This window comes from Mytilus edulis, chromosome 11, assembly GCF_963676685.1.
Source record: "Mytilus edulis chromosome 11, xbMytEdul2.2, whole genome shotgun sequence".
Lineage (NCBI taxonomy): Eukaryota > Metazoa > Mollusca > Bivalvia > Mytilida > Mytilidae > Mytilus > Mytilus edulis.
This window is the reverse complement of record NC_092354.1, coordinates 65,502,027-65,519,728: the sequence shown is the minus strand read 5'-3', so window position 1 is coordinate 65,519,728 and position 17,702 is coordinate 65,502,027. Positions and strand designations below refer to the sequence as shown.

Sequence of the window (17,702 nt, the reverse complement as noted above, 5' to 3'; positions counted from 1 at the left end):
TTAACCTCTAAGCGGGGGATTAGCCTACCTAAAGGTTCCAGGTGGTTTTGTAAAGGCATCTGGAATGTAGCCTTTCCCATACGGGTCACTGGCCGGTGGGACATTGTTTGCCCTCATACGCCCTTTGCCGTTGTCGCTTGGCAGCAATCTTCCGCCGGGGCAGTGATCTCCCAACTATTTGTCCAATAGCTGGAGTGGTTGTCTTGAAAGGACTAACGGTTACCACCAACCGGGATTTGAAATCAGAGTTTTCCTTCTCCTAGACAGGCTGCCTTCCTAGACTCACGAGACCCATCTTCCCGTCGCCCTTGTAGTTATGCCTTAGGCCTTTCGGTGCTCAGTATCCATCTGTTCCCACGGGGAGGTACTACATAGGACTTGATGTGGAGAGGCTATGTACTGGCAGGGTGAGACTGACAAACTGCTCACCTTTTCACATTTCTGTTAGCCAGCGGCGATGAAAGCGAGAGGTGACAAGCACACAGACACAAACTGACACAGCACACTAGACGCATCACACAACATTTAACAGACATAGTTACTTGCCCATTGTTAATTAAAAGGGATTATTTATTTATTTACTTCTCTTTTTTTTTGGGGGGGGAGGGGGGTCACACTTATGAAACATCGTTTGAAGGGGGTCATTATGTGGTCAATAAAAAGATATGGGGGGGGGGGGGGGGTTGCCAACAAAACATTTTGATGCAAAAAACTTGAACGGACCCCCTCAGCTGATAAATAATGACCATTCCCTTAAGTTAAAAAATGTGCCCGTAGATAAATATTCTTTGTTCTTACCAGAGACATATAATACAATTGTATTATATGTCTGTTCTTACCGAATAACTTCAAAATAAGTTGAGACAACTTTTGTGTTATAGTAGTCATTTTATGCTGGTTAATATCAGGAACATGTATATCATCAGAGACATATAATACAATTGTATTATATGTCTCTGATATCATAAACTGTAAATATCAACAGGAACATATATACTCAATGCAAGACTCAATGTTCCCAGATATTAATTTATATTAGAAAAGAAAGAAAAAGATATTATATAAAACATTACTTAAATTTAAGTGCCTAAATTTTTATATATAAAAACTAAGAAATACGAAACTGAGATACATATTTATTTTAACTTAGCACTTAAATTTGTTGTTTTTCTTGCAAAGATGATTATTTCGAATGATAAATATTTATATTCAAAAACTTTTTTCTTGAGTGATTGAATTGCAATCTTTACTCAAGCAGGTGCCCGTAACTCTAACCAATGGTGTCGCTATTTCAACCCGACGTCATATCCAGGTAAACATGGTAGAAAGTTGGAGGGAAGAAAACATGTTTGAAAATCCATTGTTTACATGGAAAGTATGTTTCTTTGTGTTAATTATGTCAATTTGTACATTCCATTAGGTATAATTGCATACTGTTTACAGATTAAAAATACCAATCAACGTATTCTGTTAAACAAGTTATCATTTTTACTAACTTTCTTTTCTTTTTTGACATATCAAAATTTATCATACACTTCACTTAGTACAAATACTGAAGTATTTATATCGTTCAATGATGTGATTCCAATATGTGCAATATTAGGGAAATTGTATTGATTATTATAAACCTGCAGAGAAAGGCATTATGATACAATGATTTTAATGGAACTACAGTACAGTGGAAAGAACTTTTAGATTATCAGATTATCTACAGACTACAAATGTTCTTAGTTTAAACATATTTATTGATAGTGGATTGGGAAACAAGTTTTGCAACTTATATTAATCCCTTTCCACTTTGCGGGTGTAAGTGCTGCCTTGTAGCGGCATTAGTCTGCTCTTTTTCGAAATCTACAAGGGTGTCTGTAACATGCAAGAGATATGTCTCTCTTTAAGACTCTTATAAGGTATCGGGATCGTTCGCCCTGATTACATGTTCGCCCTAGGATCGTTCGCACTGAGTTTGTTCGCCCTGATAGTCCGTTCGCCCTGGGTTCATTTGCCCTATATTCATTTATGATATGCAGATATTGTATTATATGTCTCTGGTATATGTTACATCAGAGACATATACTGGTTTATACATCAATAAACGAAATATATATATATTAAAATTTATGTATATCTATTAAAAGTTAAATATAGAATATTTGCCAAATTTATATCAATTAAATAAATTTCTTGGCTGCATTGTTACACTTTATTTTATAATCACTTTTAATTACTGTTGATTGAATTTTGATTGCTGATTAGGTGTCATTTGAAACCTTTGATATCACTGAGTGTTATATAAATTGTCTTTGATGGATTAATAATGAGAAGAACATTTTTCTCAAATAAAATAGTCAGCTTGGATGGGTAAAATTCAGTTTGAAATATAAAAAATAAAAAAAAGGATGAGTAAAAACACTGATGACAAGTGATCAATGTACAGCAGTGTGACTGTGTTTGTGGTATTTGTTTCACTTATAGTAAATACAATGTAGTGCTGAAATTCCGAGAAACTTATTTCCTATATTAGCAGTACCACAGAATACATCATAAATAAATATTCGGTGAATGTAAACTTCAACATTTTTAATTACATACAAATAATTTAGTCTTCAGTTGTTTTACATTTAAAAATACAATGTAGTGCTGAAATTCACAGAAACTTATATTTCCTAGTAACGTAATTACATACAGATACAAACTTAGTTCTCAATACCTTGAAGTCACAATATCTTGTAGTACTGAAATGTACTGAAACTTATAACCTAGTATAGGAGCTAGCTTTGGACAAGTTAACATGAAACATCGTAAATATTCGGCGAAATTGTAGACTGACTTCAACACATTCAATTATATACACACAACGTAACACTATAATTACTAAAAAATAAAATCAGGGCGAACGGACTCGGGGCAAACAGAAACTAGAGCGAACCAGAATCAGGGCGGACGGACCCGGATTCCTCTCTTAACACAGGTCAGCCATTTATGGTCCCCTTCCGACGGACTATCATCATTTCCTCAAGACCATACTTGCAAATGGTAAATCTACACTACACTCACTAGTCTTAGACCACAGTCTTCAGGAAATGAGCTAAATTTTTGAAAATTTTTGTTAGACTTGGTAGAGATGATTTTACCCAATGTTCAGTAATTTTACAAGTTTGGGCTGCTGGGCCTGTGGGTGTGATTGAGCATGAACAATGGTGAAGACTGATTCATTTTACTAATTGATATAACTATGAGGTTGCAGTGATAAAGATTACTAATGGGTCTTATTGGGGTCTAAGCGTGACACAGGATTGCCGATTTTTTTGTAAGTGTGACATATGAAAGTCAAATTATTGTGCCGTGGAAACGGGAAATAAAGTCTAGCGGGATGTGGGAAATTACTAAAAAATGAGAATTGCTTACGTACATAGTGTAAGCTGGATAAGGGGATCTGACAATAGTAAGCGGGATCTGGGATCAGAACCCCCGAATGAGACCCCCTACATACATGTAGTGTGTGTTCTTGATACAGCACTTGGTAAATTCTGACACTGGGTTGCTGGAAATTTCAGTATATACATTATATAAGAAGTAATTTTCATACTACCACTCACAACCAGACCAAAGTTTCTTCTAGATTCTGCAAATGGGTACTTTGGGGGCCTTGATTGATCAAAATTGGCCCAAACTTTGACAAGAAACATATATATTCAGGGGATTTAACACTTCCTAAACTGATTTTATTATCGGGTCATATTTAATAAATATCACGTTAGGCCAATTTGGCAATTAAAATTAATTGCTAGATTTTCATCCCCGCCCGCCCCGATTTTTTTTATTTAACAAAAATATGATTTCCGGATTTTGTTCATGTCCGTTACAGGGAACCATCGATAATTTCGTTTCATTCAAAACTTCGTTTCAAATTTCGTTTTTGTATTTCTTCGAGTAATCTAACGAAAATGATTAAGTCGACATATTCTGCTGCTCTATGATGACAACATCATCTACCGAGAATAGAGATTGATAACGAAATGGGCATGAAATATTCGAGTTACGAGTAAAGCGCCTTGTCTTTGAACGCAAATTGCTGTAGTCACAAGTGAATCGAAAACCGTGTTTCTTTTACTTTATTTATACAATGACTTTATGTCAGGAAATTTGGACTTAATGATATCCAAAGCGCAAGAATTGTAGAACAAATTGGTACAAAAAACATGACTGGATTAAAGAAATTGCCACAAACACGAACTTGTTTGATTTATGACCGTATATTGAGAAGAAAAAAAGTCGATAAACACGCATTTTATTTACCCATGGCTGTTGTTTTTGTTGACAAACAGCAAACACCCTCTGTAACTGTCCCAATACCCTCAATTTAGTCATTAAACAACAACTACTTTTTGGTTAAGTTCATGTTTTACATCATAATTACTTTCAACACTGAGTTTAAATTTTATTCTGTACTCATAATACTTGTGTTGCATACAATTGTACCAATACATTTTATTGATTTTATGGGGACTACAAACTATTGCTTAGAAAGCAAAAGAAATTTGGTGTAGGTATAGTCCAACTGAAGAGAGCATTTTTCTTCTTTTTGATGTGTACTATAAATAGGTTTCTAAAGCGGCAATTACATGTATAACAGTGGTTGCCAATCGGGGATTTTTATTTAAGAGTTTAAAAAATAGTGTAGGATTCCTTATACAGCATGTATATACATTATACAACTTGTTTTCCACTAGCATATACTCCGTGGTATGAAGAACTCGTGACGAGGGTTTCATATGAAATAAAATTTAAAAAATAAAATCCTCCCACCCGCCCCATTTTTTTCAAAAATTTGGATGAAAATCTACTAATTAATTTTAGTTGGCCTTACCTAAATATGTAATACTGCAGGGGTGTGGAAATGCTATGCCCGACTCGCCCGACTTGTACATTTGAACACCCAGACAAGTAATTATCTTTGTCTTGGTTGCCCGTGGATAAGTAAAAAATATACAAGACAAACTTTAAATCCAACAAAAATATAGAGTTAATTTCAAAACGTATAAAGATGTTTAATTTATGTAAAAGAAACCAATGTTCAGCAAGTAAAAACATCAATGTTCATGAGGATAAATATTACATAATACCGGAAATAGATCGATTACCAAAATAAACTAGAGGCTCTAAAGAGCCTGTGTCCCTCTATGTGAATATTAAACAATGGACACAGATGGATTCATGACAAAATTGTGTTTTGGTGATGGTGATGTGTTTGTAGATCTTACTTTACTAAACATTCTTGCTGCTTACAATTATCTCTATCTATAACAGTATTTTCTGTGGAAAATGTTGTTGAAAATCTTCAAATTTTAAGAAAATTGTTAAAAATTGACTATGAAGGGCAATAACTCCGTAGGGGGTCAATTGACTATTTTGGTCATACTGACTTATTTTTAGTTCTTACTTTGCTGTACATTATTGCTGTTTACAGTTTATCTCTATCTATAATAATATTCAAGATAATAACAAAAAAACAGCAAAATTTCCTCAAAATTACCAATTCAGGGGCAGCAACCTAACAACCGATTATCCGATTCATCTGAAAATTCCAGGGCAGATAGATCGTAACCTGATCAACAATTTTACTTCCTGTCCGATTTGCTCTTAATGCTTTGGTTTTTGAGTTATAAGCCAAAAACTGCATTTTACCCCCATGTTCTATTTTTAGCCATGGCGGCCATCTAGGTTGGTTGGGCGGGGCACCGGACACATTTTTGAAACTAGATACCCCAATGATGATTATGGCCAAGTTTGGTTAAATTTGGCCCAGTAGTTTCAGAGGACAAGATTTTTGTAAAAGATTACTAAGATTTACGAAAAATGGTTAAAAATTGACTATAAAGCCTAAAGGGCAATAACTTCTAAAGGGGTCAACTGACCATTGTGTTCATGTTGACTTTTTTGTAAATCTTACTTTGCTGAACATTATTGCTGTTTACAGTTTATTTCTATCTATAATAATATTCAAGATAATAGCCAAAAACAGCAAAATTTCCTTAAAATTACCAATTCCAGCGCAGCAAGCTAACAACCGGTTGCTTGATTCATCTGAAAATTGCAGGGTAGATAGATCTTGACCTGATAGACAATTTTATCCCATGTCAGATTTGCTCTAAATGCTTTGGTTTTTGAGTTATTAGCCAAAAACTGCATTTTACCCCTAGTGTCTGTGTGACCTTTCTCATAAAAATCCAGTGATCGCAATAAGCATTGATCTGTCATTGAAATAAACTACTATTTGATTGTATATGCTATACACATGGTCAATATCCATGCTTCTTTGTTGATTGTTTTCTAAGGTCAAAATTCGTAAACTATGGCTTCAAAACATGCCAATTAATCAGATGCCATATTTTCACATCATAGCAGACAGAGAGAAATTTTTACGAGAAAGGTCACACGAGGGGTAAAATGCAGTTTTTGGCAAATAACTCAAAAACAAAAGCATTTAGAGCAAATCTGACATGGGGTGAAATTGTCTATCAGGTTAAGATCTATCTACCCTGCAATTTTCAGATGCCTAACAGTTGCACACTTATAGAATGACCAACATAAAATGATAGTGCGGATGGGGCATCCGTGTACTATAGACACATTCTTGTTATAAATATATCAAAAGAACTGAACATGATGATAATTATTGGTAAAAGTAAAAGCTTCCCAGTCATCCCCCTTTTAAAGAAAATTAGTAATATTTGGACTGGGGAAAAAAAATCTTTAAACAATTTACCAATATACATGTACTATCGCATATTCAAAAGTCTTCTTGGTCTAACTTGAAGCATTTTTATGACCAGGAATCATTCGAATGATAATTATAAACAAACGGCTAGCTCATATTTTGTGTGCACGCTGTTCAGTTGATGATATGCAACAATATACCTGATATACAAACATGCCTAACAGTTGCACACTCAAAATTATTCTAACAACAGTTTCAAATTCATAGAACTTGTGATGAGATTGATTGAAAAAATATTTTTAATTAAAACTTAATTGTCTATTTTTTGGGGCATGCCTATATATACTATAGCTATGAAACACTAATATGAGATTTAACTCATTAATGGGTTAAGATTTTTACCACTTTAGTTATTCTGAGTATACAAATACATGTACATGTACATATAAATGTGTGGTTTTTTTCAGGGTGAAGTTTAGTGTGCCTTGAAAAAAAAGACTAGTTTAAATCATTTATCATGGTAAGTACCATTGTTGAAGGACGTACAGTAACCTATAATTGTTAATTTCTGTGTCATATTTGGTCTCTTGTGCAGAATTGTCTCATTGGCAATCATACCACATCTTATGTCATATTTTAAAGTCACCTTTGATTCTCTTTCAGACACTCCCAAATTTTGTCTCTGTAGACTGTACAATTGAACTCTTTTACAGTGGACACCTTTCGAAGGAGTTAGCTGTCACCTCATTTTCATACTATATATAGTATATCATGTAAATCAACATTCTAACTTTTACCAACAGTCATGATTTCAATTACCAAGGTAATCATGATAAAAAATACATGTGTTCAGTATTTAGTCAAGTTTGAATTTTAAAAGGTTAACTTTTACGGTTCTAGAGTTATGTCCCTTTATTAATAATTTAATTTTGGATGTAACACGTCTTCTGATTGGCTGACGTTATTTTGTTATGAGCCCATAGACATAATTTAGTCATGTGACCGTGACGTTATCAACGTTTTTTCATGGTTTTCTACGGTTTAAAATGGAATTTACAATTAAATTATAAGAAATGACTGTAATATTTTTTCTGTCTATTCGAAATAACATAAAAAATGTGGTGCACACTGTTAATAACCAGCTACGCGTGTTATTCAGTGTGCACCACATTTTTTATGTTATTTCTTCATAGACAGAAAAAATATTACAGTCATTCCTTAAATAAAAAAAAATGCTGATTTTTGGTTTCCATTCTCTTACTTAAATGTGCTATAAGTACCCTTAAAATATTCATAGCTGTAGTAATTCTCTATTAGTTAGTGTGCTTTGTCTCATGAGCACTGGCTGTGCTATAAGTACATGTACCCTTTAGCTTAGAATATTCATAGCTGTAGTAATTCTCTATTAGTTAGTATGCTTTGTCTCATGTGCACTGGCTGTCCTATAAGTACTCTTTAAATCGTTATAGCTGTAGTTAATACTGTTTAAATTAGTGTGCTTTGTCTTCTGTAATTCCAGATTTATGGTAGAACTTGAGAATCAATATAACATTGGAGTATGAGTCATCCTCCTGCAGGTGACATACATTAGTTCCTATTGATTTCTATTGTCACTAAAAACCATATATTGGATATATTGAATTCTTAGAATTGTACAGGCTAATTTGTATATTTGATCAAATTGGAAGCTGTTTTACAAAGAAGTCTATCTGGGAGACATTTGTTAAATTTAGTATGCAAAGATCATGTAAATGTAATAAAAATGCTAGTTTTTACTGGAGACGTACATTAGATAGATTTATACCAGAGATCACAAACAAAGTAAAATCTTGTGATATAAGTCTGCAGTCAAGATCTCTTGAAAAATATCAACTTCTGAACTGAAGAATCGCAAAAGTTTAAAAATTTTATCAAAAATAATTTTCCAAAGAACGACATAAAATATTATAAAAAACAAAAGTCCCAAGATATGGATCCCTCTTTTTATGACTTTAAATATTAAATGTTTCTAGCATTCTGTATACAAAAAATTAATGGACTGTAGATGTCTTTGGTTGTCTGTGCTGTTCAAAAATGTACACTGCTGTCACATCTGATATTCAGTAAAGATATAATAAATAAGATTCGAAAGACTTTTTATGCCCCACCTACGATAGTAGAGGGGCATTATGTTTTCTGGTCTGTGCGTCCGTTTGTCCGTCCGTCCGTTTGTCCGTCCGTCCGTCCGTCCATCTGTCCAGCTCCAGGTTAAAGTTTTTGGTCAAGGTAGTTTTTGATGAAGTTGAAGTCCAATCGACTTCAAACTTTGTACACATGTTCCCTATGATATGATCTTTCTAATTTCAATGCCAAATTAGAGTTTTTACCCCAATTTCACGGTCCACTGAACATGGAAAATGATAGTGCGAGTGGGGCATTCGTGTACTGAGGACACATTCTTGTTAAATTGAGGTATTGTCTTTACATATTAAGGAAATGGTCATTATTTTCATTTCAATTTATACTTAGTTTTATTTTTAACTTGACGTCAGAACCCCCAATAGACCTTTTAATGTATGTGTTCTTCACATGAAGAAATCACTTTCCATATTTTTTGTGAAATTTATATGAAAGGTTCACATTTAACATGTCTCAGACTAGTTATTTGACTTGGAAATAAAAATAATTTGCATTGTAAAACCTATACGCTATGGCTATCAAGCCTAGATTTCTTTTAGGATTGCTATAAAATTTATATCGAGGGTTTTCATAAAAAATGTCTCGATCAAGTTTCACTAATCAACTATATTTATAGAAGTAATATCATTCTTTAAAATAGAAATAATATGAAAAAAGCATATTATACATTTGTCATGGTGTGTTATTTGGCTTAAATTTGTGTTAGTGTTATTTTGGATAAAAATTATGTTTTATTTTAAGAAAGAAAATTTAATGTTTGTATTTTGTAAAAGTTTTAATTAATCTGTTTAATTAATTTGACCTATGCTGTGGCATTAGTACTCGAAATGTCACAGTTTGCTCAAAGCACTTTATTTTGAAATATTAATTGTAATTAGCATATGTCACTTATTAGGATTAGGCTTTGTTAATTAAAGTCTCTTTTTACTAATGAGAGTAATATTAACATCTCGTGTCATGTCGAGTTATTTTGTGTTTTAGTATAAATATCATTGTGAAATTTTGGAAAAGCAGTCACCTTTCGGAAACCTAACCTTTCACTACTAAAGTCTATTATACTGGATCTGTAAGACTGTCGATCAGTCTACTAGTTGACTTTGTAGTGTTTAGACAAAAATGTATTTTTGACTCACCTTTTATTTTTAGAAACTAGTCAGTGTTTCGGAAGCGTAACCTCACACTACTCATGTCATTATACTGGCCCTATAAGACTGTCTACCAGTCTACCAGTTGACTGTGTAGTGTGAGACAAAATTTATCTCTGACTCATAATTTAACTTTGGAAATACTTTTGAGAATCTTTTTATTTTTAAAAGACTTTACATTTTGAATTTGAGATTAAGTTCTTTTTATTATTTAGTAATTTTGGCATTTATTTTATATTTTACATTTTAAGGAGAAATAGTTTTACTTTGGATTTGATATTTAGATTTGATACTTTGTACTTTAATTAGATTATTATTATTTGGCATTGTTTATAGATTGATATGTTATCATTCATTTAAATCGTTATCGTTAATTAAATTATGAAAACCTTCCTTGCGTTTTAGCTATGCCTATCAGAACATTAAGTCTAGCGATAGACTGACCCCCTGTCCCTTGGTTCCAGCACATACGAGTTAGCTCCCCCTTATCTAACAGTGCTCTCGAGTGGACCTTGGTGACACATTGATCTCAGCCTTTTATGTACAGCTTATATATACATTTATGAAATGCTTATATTAAAAGATCCAATAACATTTATTTTGGAGTTATTTCCCTTTGAGAGATTGGGACTGGGAGGCAATCTTTTAAGAAAGAGATATTTCCAGTTTTAAGCAAGCACTATTTACATGAATAAATTTGTAGTTAAAATGTGCCTATGGGAAACTATTTTGTATGAATGAATAGAATAAAAAGTTCTTCTCACATTTTGTCCCAAGAGGTTATTTGTTAGATATATATATATGTAAACATGAATTTAATAATTCTTTAAACCTGAAATTTTTGCTTATGCCAAGTTATGGACAGGTCCAAAGATGTCCATGGCTATTTATCTTTGGCTTCGTGCTTCCTAATTATCCTGTCAATTCTCTCAGACGTCTTGATCTTATTGATTATAATCTCGAGAAGCTTTGGCCTAATGCATGCTTAAATCCTCTCAATTTTTGCTATGGATTATATATGACCCCTAATATCATTTCATTTTAGAATTGTCAAATTGATTTATGTGATGTTGATTAAGTTTTTTTTCTCCTTGATGGAATTCCAGCGTTGTTATTGGAAGCATTAGAAACATGTAACGATAACATATATTGATCAACTGAACATTTGTTTATTTCTTTTTAATTTTAGTAAATTGTTTTATATTCCTAATGTTTCCACTGGGAGCTGTGTCATCTGACAATATATGATTATCAGGCTTTAATTACGGCTTAATGTTTTTCTCTGGTTGAAGATGTTTGAATGATGAGCTAAAAACACATCTTTGGGTTTGGTGTTTAGTTATGAGTCACTGAAATTGACATGTGATAGATCCTTTGGTTTTGAATCAATGATGTTTTTTTTTCTCCAAGAAAAACATTTTTTTTTTCTGCCAGAGGTATGAACTGTTCACATACATGTAATGCAGGACCTGGCTTTGTATAACATTTTCATTGTTAAACAGTCACTGAAATTGACCTGTGATAGATCCTTTGGTTTTGAATCAATAATGTGTTTTTTTTCTCCAAGAAAAACATTTTTTTCTTCTGCCAGAGGTATGAACTGTTCACATACATGTAAGGCAGGACCTGGCTTTGTATAACATTTTCATTGTTAACCAACCTAACAGGTTTCATTAGCCTATTCATGTTATGTAATTAGGGAATTTGTTGTTATAAATTCCTATCAGCATCTTTTTATGCCCACTAGGCTTCTATAAAAGAAGGACATTATATTTATGGTATGTGCATCTACATGGTATATGTCCTTCTGTTCATCGATTCCATGAGTTTTGTTTTAGTTAGTTGTTTGCCATGAATTTGTGATACAATTTATTGTGATATCATTTATTTGGAACTTTGAACACATGATCAAAGTGATTTGAACTTTTTAAAATTGACCCTAGATATCAAAGGTTCACTGAACATTGAGATGTGATATAGTCAATGATAGTGTGAATGGGTAAACTAATGTTGTAATATGCATATGGTCAGATATTCTTGTTTAGGACATGTAAGTTCCTGAATATCCAATTTAAGAAGCCAGCATCCCTCTTTTCAGTCATTAAAAAGATACAAGATACATATTAAAAAAAATATTATATATTGAAACATTACAATTTAATTTTCAGGTTTCAGAACATGGCATCATCATCGTATGATGAACTTTTACGACAGGTGGAGAATTTAAGAAGTGAAAACTCCCAACTGAGACAAGAAATCAATGTCAATTCTACGAACGTAACACAGCTTGAAAATGAAGTCACAGAGATGAAAAATCCCACTGCTGCCACCAAAATGGATGAGGAGGATGCTAGTTTTGACGAGTTTGATGAAGAGGGGATTCATGTTTTTGCCCAGGGAGGAGGCGGTGAAAGTAGGGATACAAATCCTAATGGTGAGTCAAAAGCACTGTATTCAAACTCTGCCATAGAGCTTTGGTTTTTGTTCTAGACACAAAAAAATGAAATAGAAAGTACCAGAATAATCCCATAAACTCCTGCTTTAACAGACACTACTATAAAACAAAAATTGACAGAAAAAATTAATAAGATAAAAGAATTGTTCAATGAAAAGTAAGAACATCTCTGTTGTCAATAAGTTTTCTTTCACTCTTACATCATCTTTTGTTTTCTGATTTAACTCATAGATTATTTTCGTCTTATTTTCTTCAGGCTTTTAAGACACAAATGTTCAGATCTTAAAAAGCATTGTTAAACTAAAAATATCCAGTTCATATTCCACTTTCAAATTTTGTAAATAAATATAGTTTTCTTGCACTGGAGGACTATTTGCTTGTCCTTTCACAAATATTCAACAGCCTCTTAACTTATAATTGGATAAATGCGGTATTTCTATCTTTAAAAAGAATGTAGATTAGAATAAAGAATGTTATAATTTAGATCTCTCAAATCCTAGAGTCAACAGTGTTGATCTATGGTGGATTAGAATGTGAATGTAATTGGAATTTTTGGAAGATTTAGTAGAATAAAAGATCAACACACTTTTAACAGATATTTGATACCTGGGTTTAATTAAACTAAAAACTGCTGAAGTTGAAAAAAAATTTGTAACAATAAATAGTGTATGGGGTTACCGGTATCACATTTTTTAGTCTAACTATTTGTGTGGAGGTGTCTTTAGGTTTTTAGTAAGCTGAACTCTTTAAGTTGTACTCTATGAGATGATCTGACCTATCTAACCTATAACCCCAAGCTTTTTTGACATAAAAAAATTATGAAGAATAAAACCTTTAAAATCTTTGGTCAGTAGTGGGAACCATATTTTTATAAAAAGTATGCTCTTGTTTTGGAATTTGTTGTCAATGTGCTGTCACTGTCATAAAGCATCATTTATTGAAAGATATATTAAATAATGAGTTCTTATCTTCAGAATTTCCATTTTTATGATTTGATAAAAAATTGAATGCAAACTTAAAAATAATATAATATAATAATAAGGAAAAGGATGATAAAAGTTTGGACCACAATTTAAGTGTTCCAACTAATAACAAACTTACTATTTGTTTGTATGCAAATTGGCGAAACTTAGAATTCAAATATCCACAAATTTCTTTATTCCACGAAAAAATGACCCCCCCCTTTCCCCCCCCCCCCCCCATTTTAAAAAAAAAATAATCCACAGTATTTAAAAGTAATGCTGATGCCAGTGATGGCAAGTTTAAATAAGAACTGTATAAATTTAGTACATTTATAAACAGAATAAATGATGTTAGGCCTTAGTAAGTAACCCCCTCCCCCCTTTTGTTTTAAGCATATAAATGATGTTAGGCCTTAGTAAGTAACCCCCTCCCCCCTTTTGATATAAGCTTATAAATGATGTTAAGCCTTAGTAAGTAACCCCCTCCCCCCTTTTGATATAAGCATATAAATGATATTAGGTCTTAGAGTAAGTATCCCCCTCTGACATTGATTATCAGTTATACTATTGATCTTATAGTGATTGATTGTTATCACCTGATAATTGATTGTTTATAGGTTTATAAAGAGATATTGATACTCTGATAAAGTCAGAGGGGCCATGAAGGGATGGGGGAGGGCTAGGGGGTGAATGTAGCATTTATTTAAAAATGTTTAATTTATTTTTATTTTTGACGAATTTTGACACTTATAGAACAAATTGAAGATTTACATAAAATAAATCATCTGCAAAAATTAAATAAAAACCTGTAATGCAAGCTAATTAAGTATGTTGTAAAATTTCAAGAATAAGGTATTCATATAAATGATGGCCTTTTCAGTCTTCTATACTAATACATGTATAGTCTGGTAAAAAGATAGATGATTTGCTTATCTAATTAATCTTATAAATAAAGTTATTGTTACAGTTTTGTGTAATGTGTTATAAATGATGGATGAATTAAAATAAGTATTGAATAGTTTAAATTCAACATGTAACCTCAACCCCCTCTGGTGAACCCCATGAGAGTTAGCCTTTGATCTTGTACTTGAAAACAACATCAAAGAGCACAGTATGTAAAAACATATTTGATGTCACCTTATTTTTCAATTTTCCAGATATATACATAACATAACACCTGGGTTCCTAACCTCATTCTGAAGTATTTATTTTAATCTTAATATTTTGAATTATAATAAAAACACAATTTATACAAGTCCTCTGTAGAGTACATGTTTGAAAATGCTACTTGGTTTAAATGGACTATAATTTAATGGATGATAAAAGTTATGTTAGTATTTCCACTTGAGGTGTATTTGACCAAATTATTACGGAAAGGTAAGTCAAAAATTAAATCGGATATATAGGGAAGATTTAACACCAGGTGTAGAAGTCATGGATAATGATATTATCAGGTCAGTGTGTCTTAGTAGCTAGTACTACCAGTTCTTACTTCTGAAAATGTACAATTACTTGTTTGTGAAGGACTACTTATTTCTTATGTTGAAATTGTGGAATTTGTACTGTTTGCCTCAGGCATATCTATACAAATATATTCGTTGAAATGTTTTTAATGTTTTAAATATACTTTGACCTATAATGGTTTACTTTTATAAATTATGACTTGGATGGAGAGTTATCTCATTGCCACTCATACCACATCTTCTTATATCTATCTATATCTAATAATGGTATTTTTGAGATTCTTATTTTTTAAGAGACAAATAACTTTTTCGCATCCAATCTGCTCCTCTAGCATCATTTTGCAGTATGTAACAAATTTGACAGAAGTCAGATTACCTTCACTAGTTAACGCTGAGAAAGATTCTTACTTTTCCATTTATTTTCTACAACAAATTTCTATGTCTTTCTTACTCTAAACCACTCTTGAGTCCTGAACATGCATGAAATATTTGCTACTGGACATTCAGATATTTCTGTTCTCCTTTCTTCAGCCTCTGGTGCTGGATTTTCCCGTGAGTTGACTACTCATTCATGTTGTTATATAATTACATCTCTTTGACACATCCATTCACAATTTTTAATCGGATTTTTGTGACAAAAATGTCGGTTATTGATTTGGGGATGTACGTCGGGCGGGCGGCCGGTCGGGCGGTCGGTCAGGCGGGCGGGCGGCAATCAAATGTTGTCCGTGCATTAACTCATGAACCGTTCAACCAAAGCTTTTAAAATTTTGATGTGATGTTACTGACAACTAAATGAAGGTCAAGTTCAATAATGACGATTTTGACTTTTACCGTTCAGGAGTTATGGTTCTTAAAAGATTGAAAAATTGAGTTTTCAGTCGTGTCCGTGCATTTACGCATGAACTGTTCTACCAAAGCTTTTGAAATTTTTATATGTTGTTACTGATGACTAAATGGAGGTCAAGTTCAATAATGACGATTTTGACTTTTACCGTTCAGGAGTTGTGGTTCTTGAAAGATTGAAAAATGGAGTTTCCAGTCGTGTCCGTGCATTTAAGCATGAACTGTTCTACCAAAGCTTCCCTAATTTTAATATGTTGTCACTGATGACAAAATGGAAGTCAAGTTCAATAATGACGATTTTGACTTTTACCGTTCAGGAGTTATGGTTCTTGAAATATTGAAAAATGGTGTTTCCATTCGTGTCTGTGCATTTTCTCATGAACCATTCAACCAAAGCTTTTGAAATTTTTATATGTTGTTACTGATGACAAAATAAAGGTCAAGTTCAATAATGACGATTCTGACTTTTACCGTTCAGGAGTTATTATTCTTGAAAGATCGTAAAATGGTGTTTCCATTCACGCTGTTGCATTTACTCATGAACCATTCAATCTAATAAAGCTTTTCAAATTTTTATATGTTGATACTGATGACAAAAAGGAGGTCAAATTTGATATTGACGATTTTCACTTTCACTATTCATCAGTAATGGTTCTTGTGATATTGCCAGGACACAAATAAATGTTAATAAATCCGGTTTGCTGTGGTTGTGACAGCCTCTTGTATTTGCATGTTTTTGTTTTTATATTGGAAACTAGGTATATATTTTTTATTAGGTCCATTTATATTCAGCTTATATTGTCCTTGACACAGAAACCAACAGTTGAGTCATTTATTTATTATTTACTCTTTAATAAACTGTGTGTGGGTAGACAGTTATTCACCCTAGAATTCTAGGATAACTTAATTTTCTATCGTCACAATAAGTATTGTATATGGTAATCTAACAGAACGAGTCCGTGAGTCATCATTGTACAGAATCGGTAAATACTGATAATCAATTCTCAGTTGAAACTGACACAATATTTGTAATAAAAGTTAATAATGAAATTGATTAATAAATAGATTATTTTCAAAGGTAATTTAATGCCAATGAAATTCCAGAACATGGTTTTTGAAGAATTTGGTCAAAGGATACCTTTTACGTTTTTATTTTATTACAGTTAACGAGTAAGTGTCATTTTTTAAATTTCTCCTTTTTCCCATGGAAACAGTAAAAAAAAAAAAAAATTCTTCCGTGGGATTATGCTTCTTATATTTCAATACAAAATTTAAATGAAAATTGATATGTGGCTGTGTTTGGTGTTTTTAAATTGATTTTCTCATTAAATTATTTTTTTTATCAGAATACATGTATTTAGCATTTGAAAAACTATATTGAAATTAATATTTTTGTGGACTTGTATAGAATTATATCAATAAATATGGCATAAATGCCAAAATTGAATCAATGTGCACAAATTAATTTTTATTGTTCCACTGTTAATTGATTAGATAATTATATTAATTGCATATTAGTTGAATATTATCTAACAAATCTTAATTGTTTGTATGAATATCTACTATACCATAATTGATTATATGTCAGACAAGAATTGTAACAGCAGATAAAAATGTTCGTTAATTGATTCCCAAATTAGTATTACACTTTTATGATACATGTATAATCTATACTACTGAAGGAAGAGATTGATTTCATTGAGCAGCAATTCCTCTGAAACCATACAAAGTCAGAAATATTTGTGATATGATGTATAAATGTAGTGTTTTACTTGTACTTGCTAAATTTGTCTTTGAAACAATCTTTTCCCCCACAGAGTGACAATTTTTAAGAAAATATCCAAATTCGGAGACCTTTCATGAGCTGTGACTTATACTCTTTCGGGCATGCTCATTCGACGTACTGGAGGCAAGTTTTAAAAACTCGTTTAAATA

The 17,702-nt window shown here is 32.3% G+C and overlaps 1 protein-coding gene across 1 annotated transcript in view; it reads left to right on the top strand.

Moving 5' to 3' along the window:
• Window positions 1–1,287: 1,287 nt before the first annotated feature.
• Window positions 1,288–17,702, top strand: part of LOC139496075 (adenomatous polyposis coli protein-like) — a gene marked incomplete in the record, with an annotated part of 54,265 nt that continues 37,850 nt past the window's right edge. The window contains 3 exon segments of the mRNA XM_071284518.1: window positions 1,288–1,375; window positions 7,186–7,238; window positions 12,210–12,475. Of these exon segments, the coding sequence (XP_071140619.1) occupies window positions 12,220–12,475 (256 nt within the window).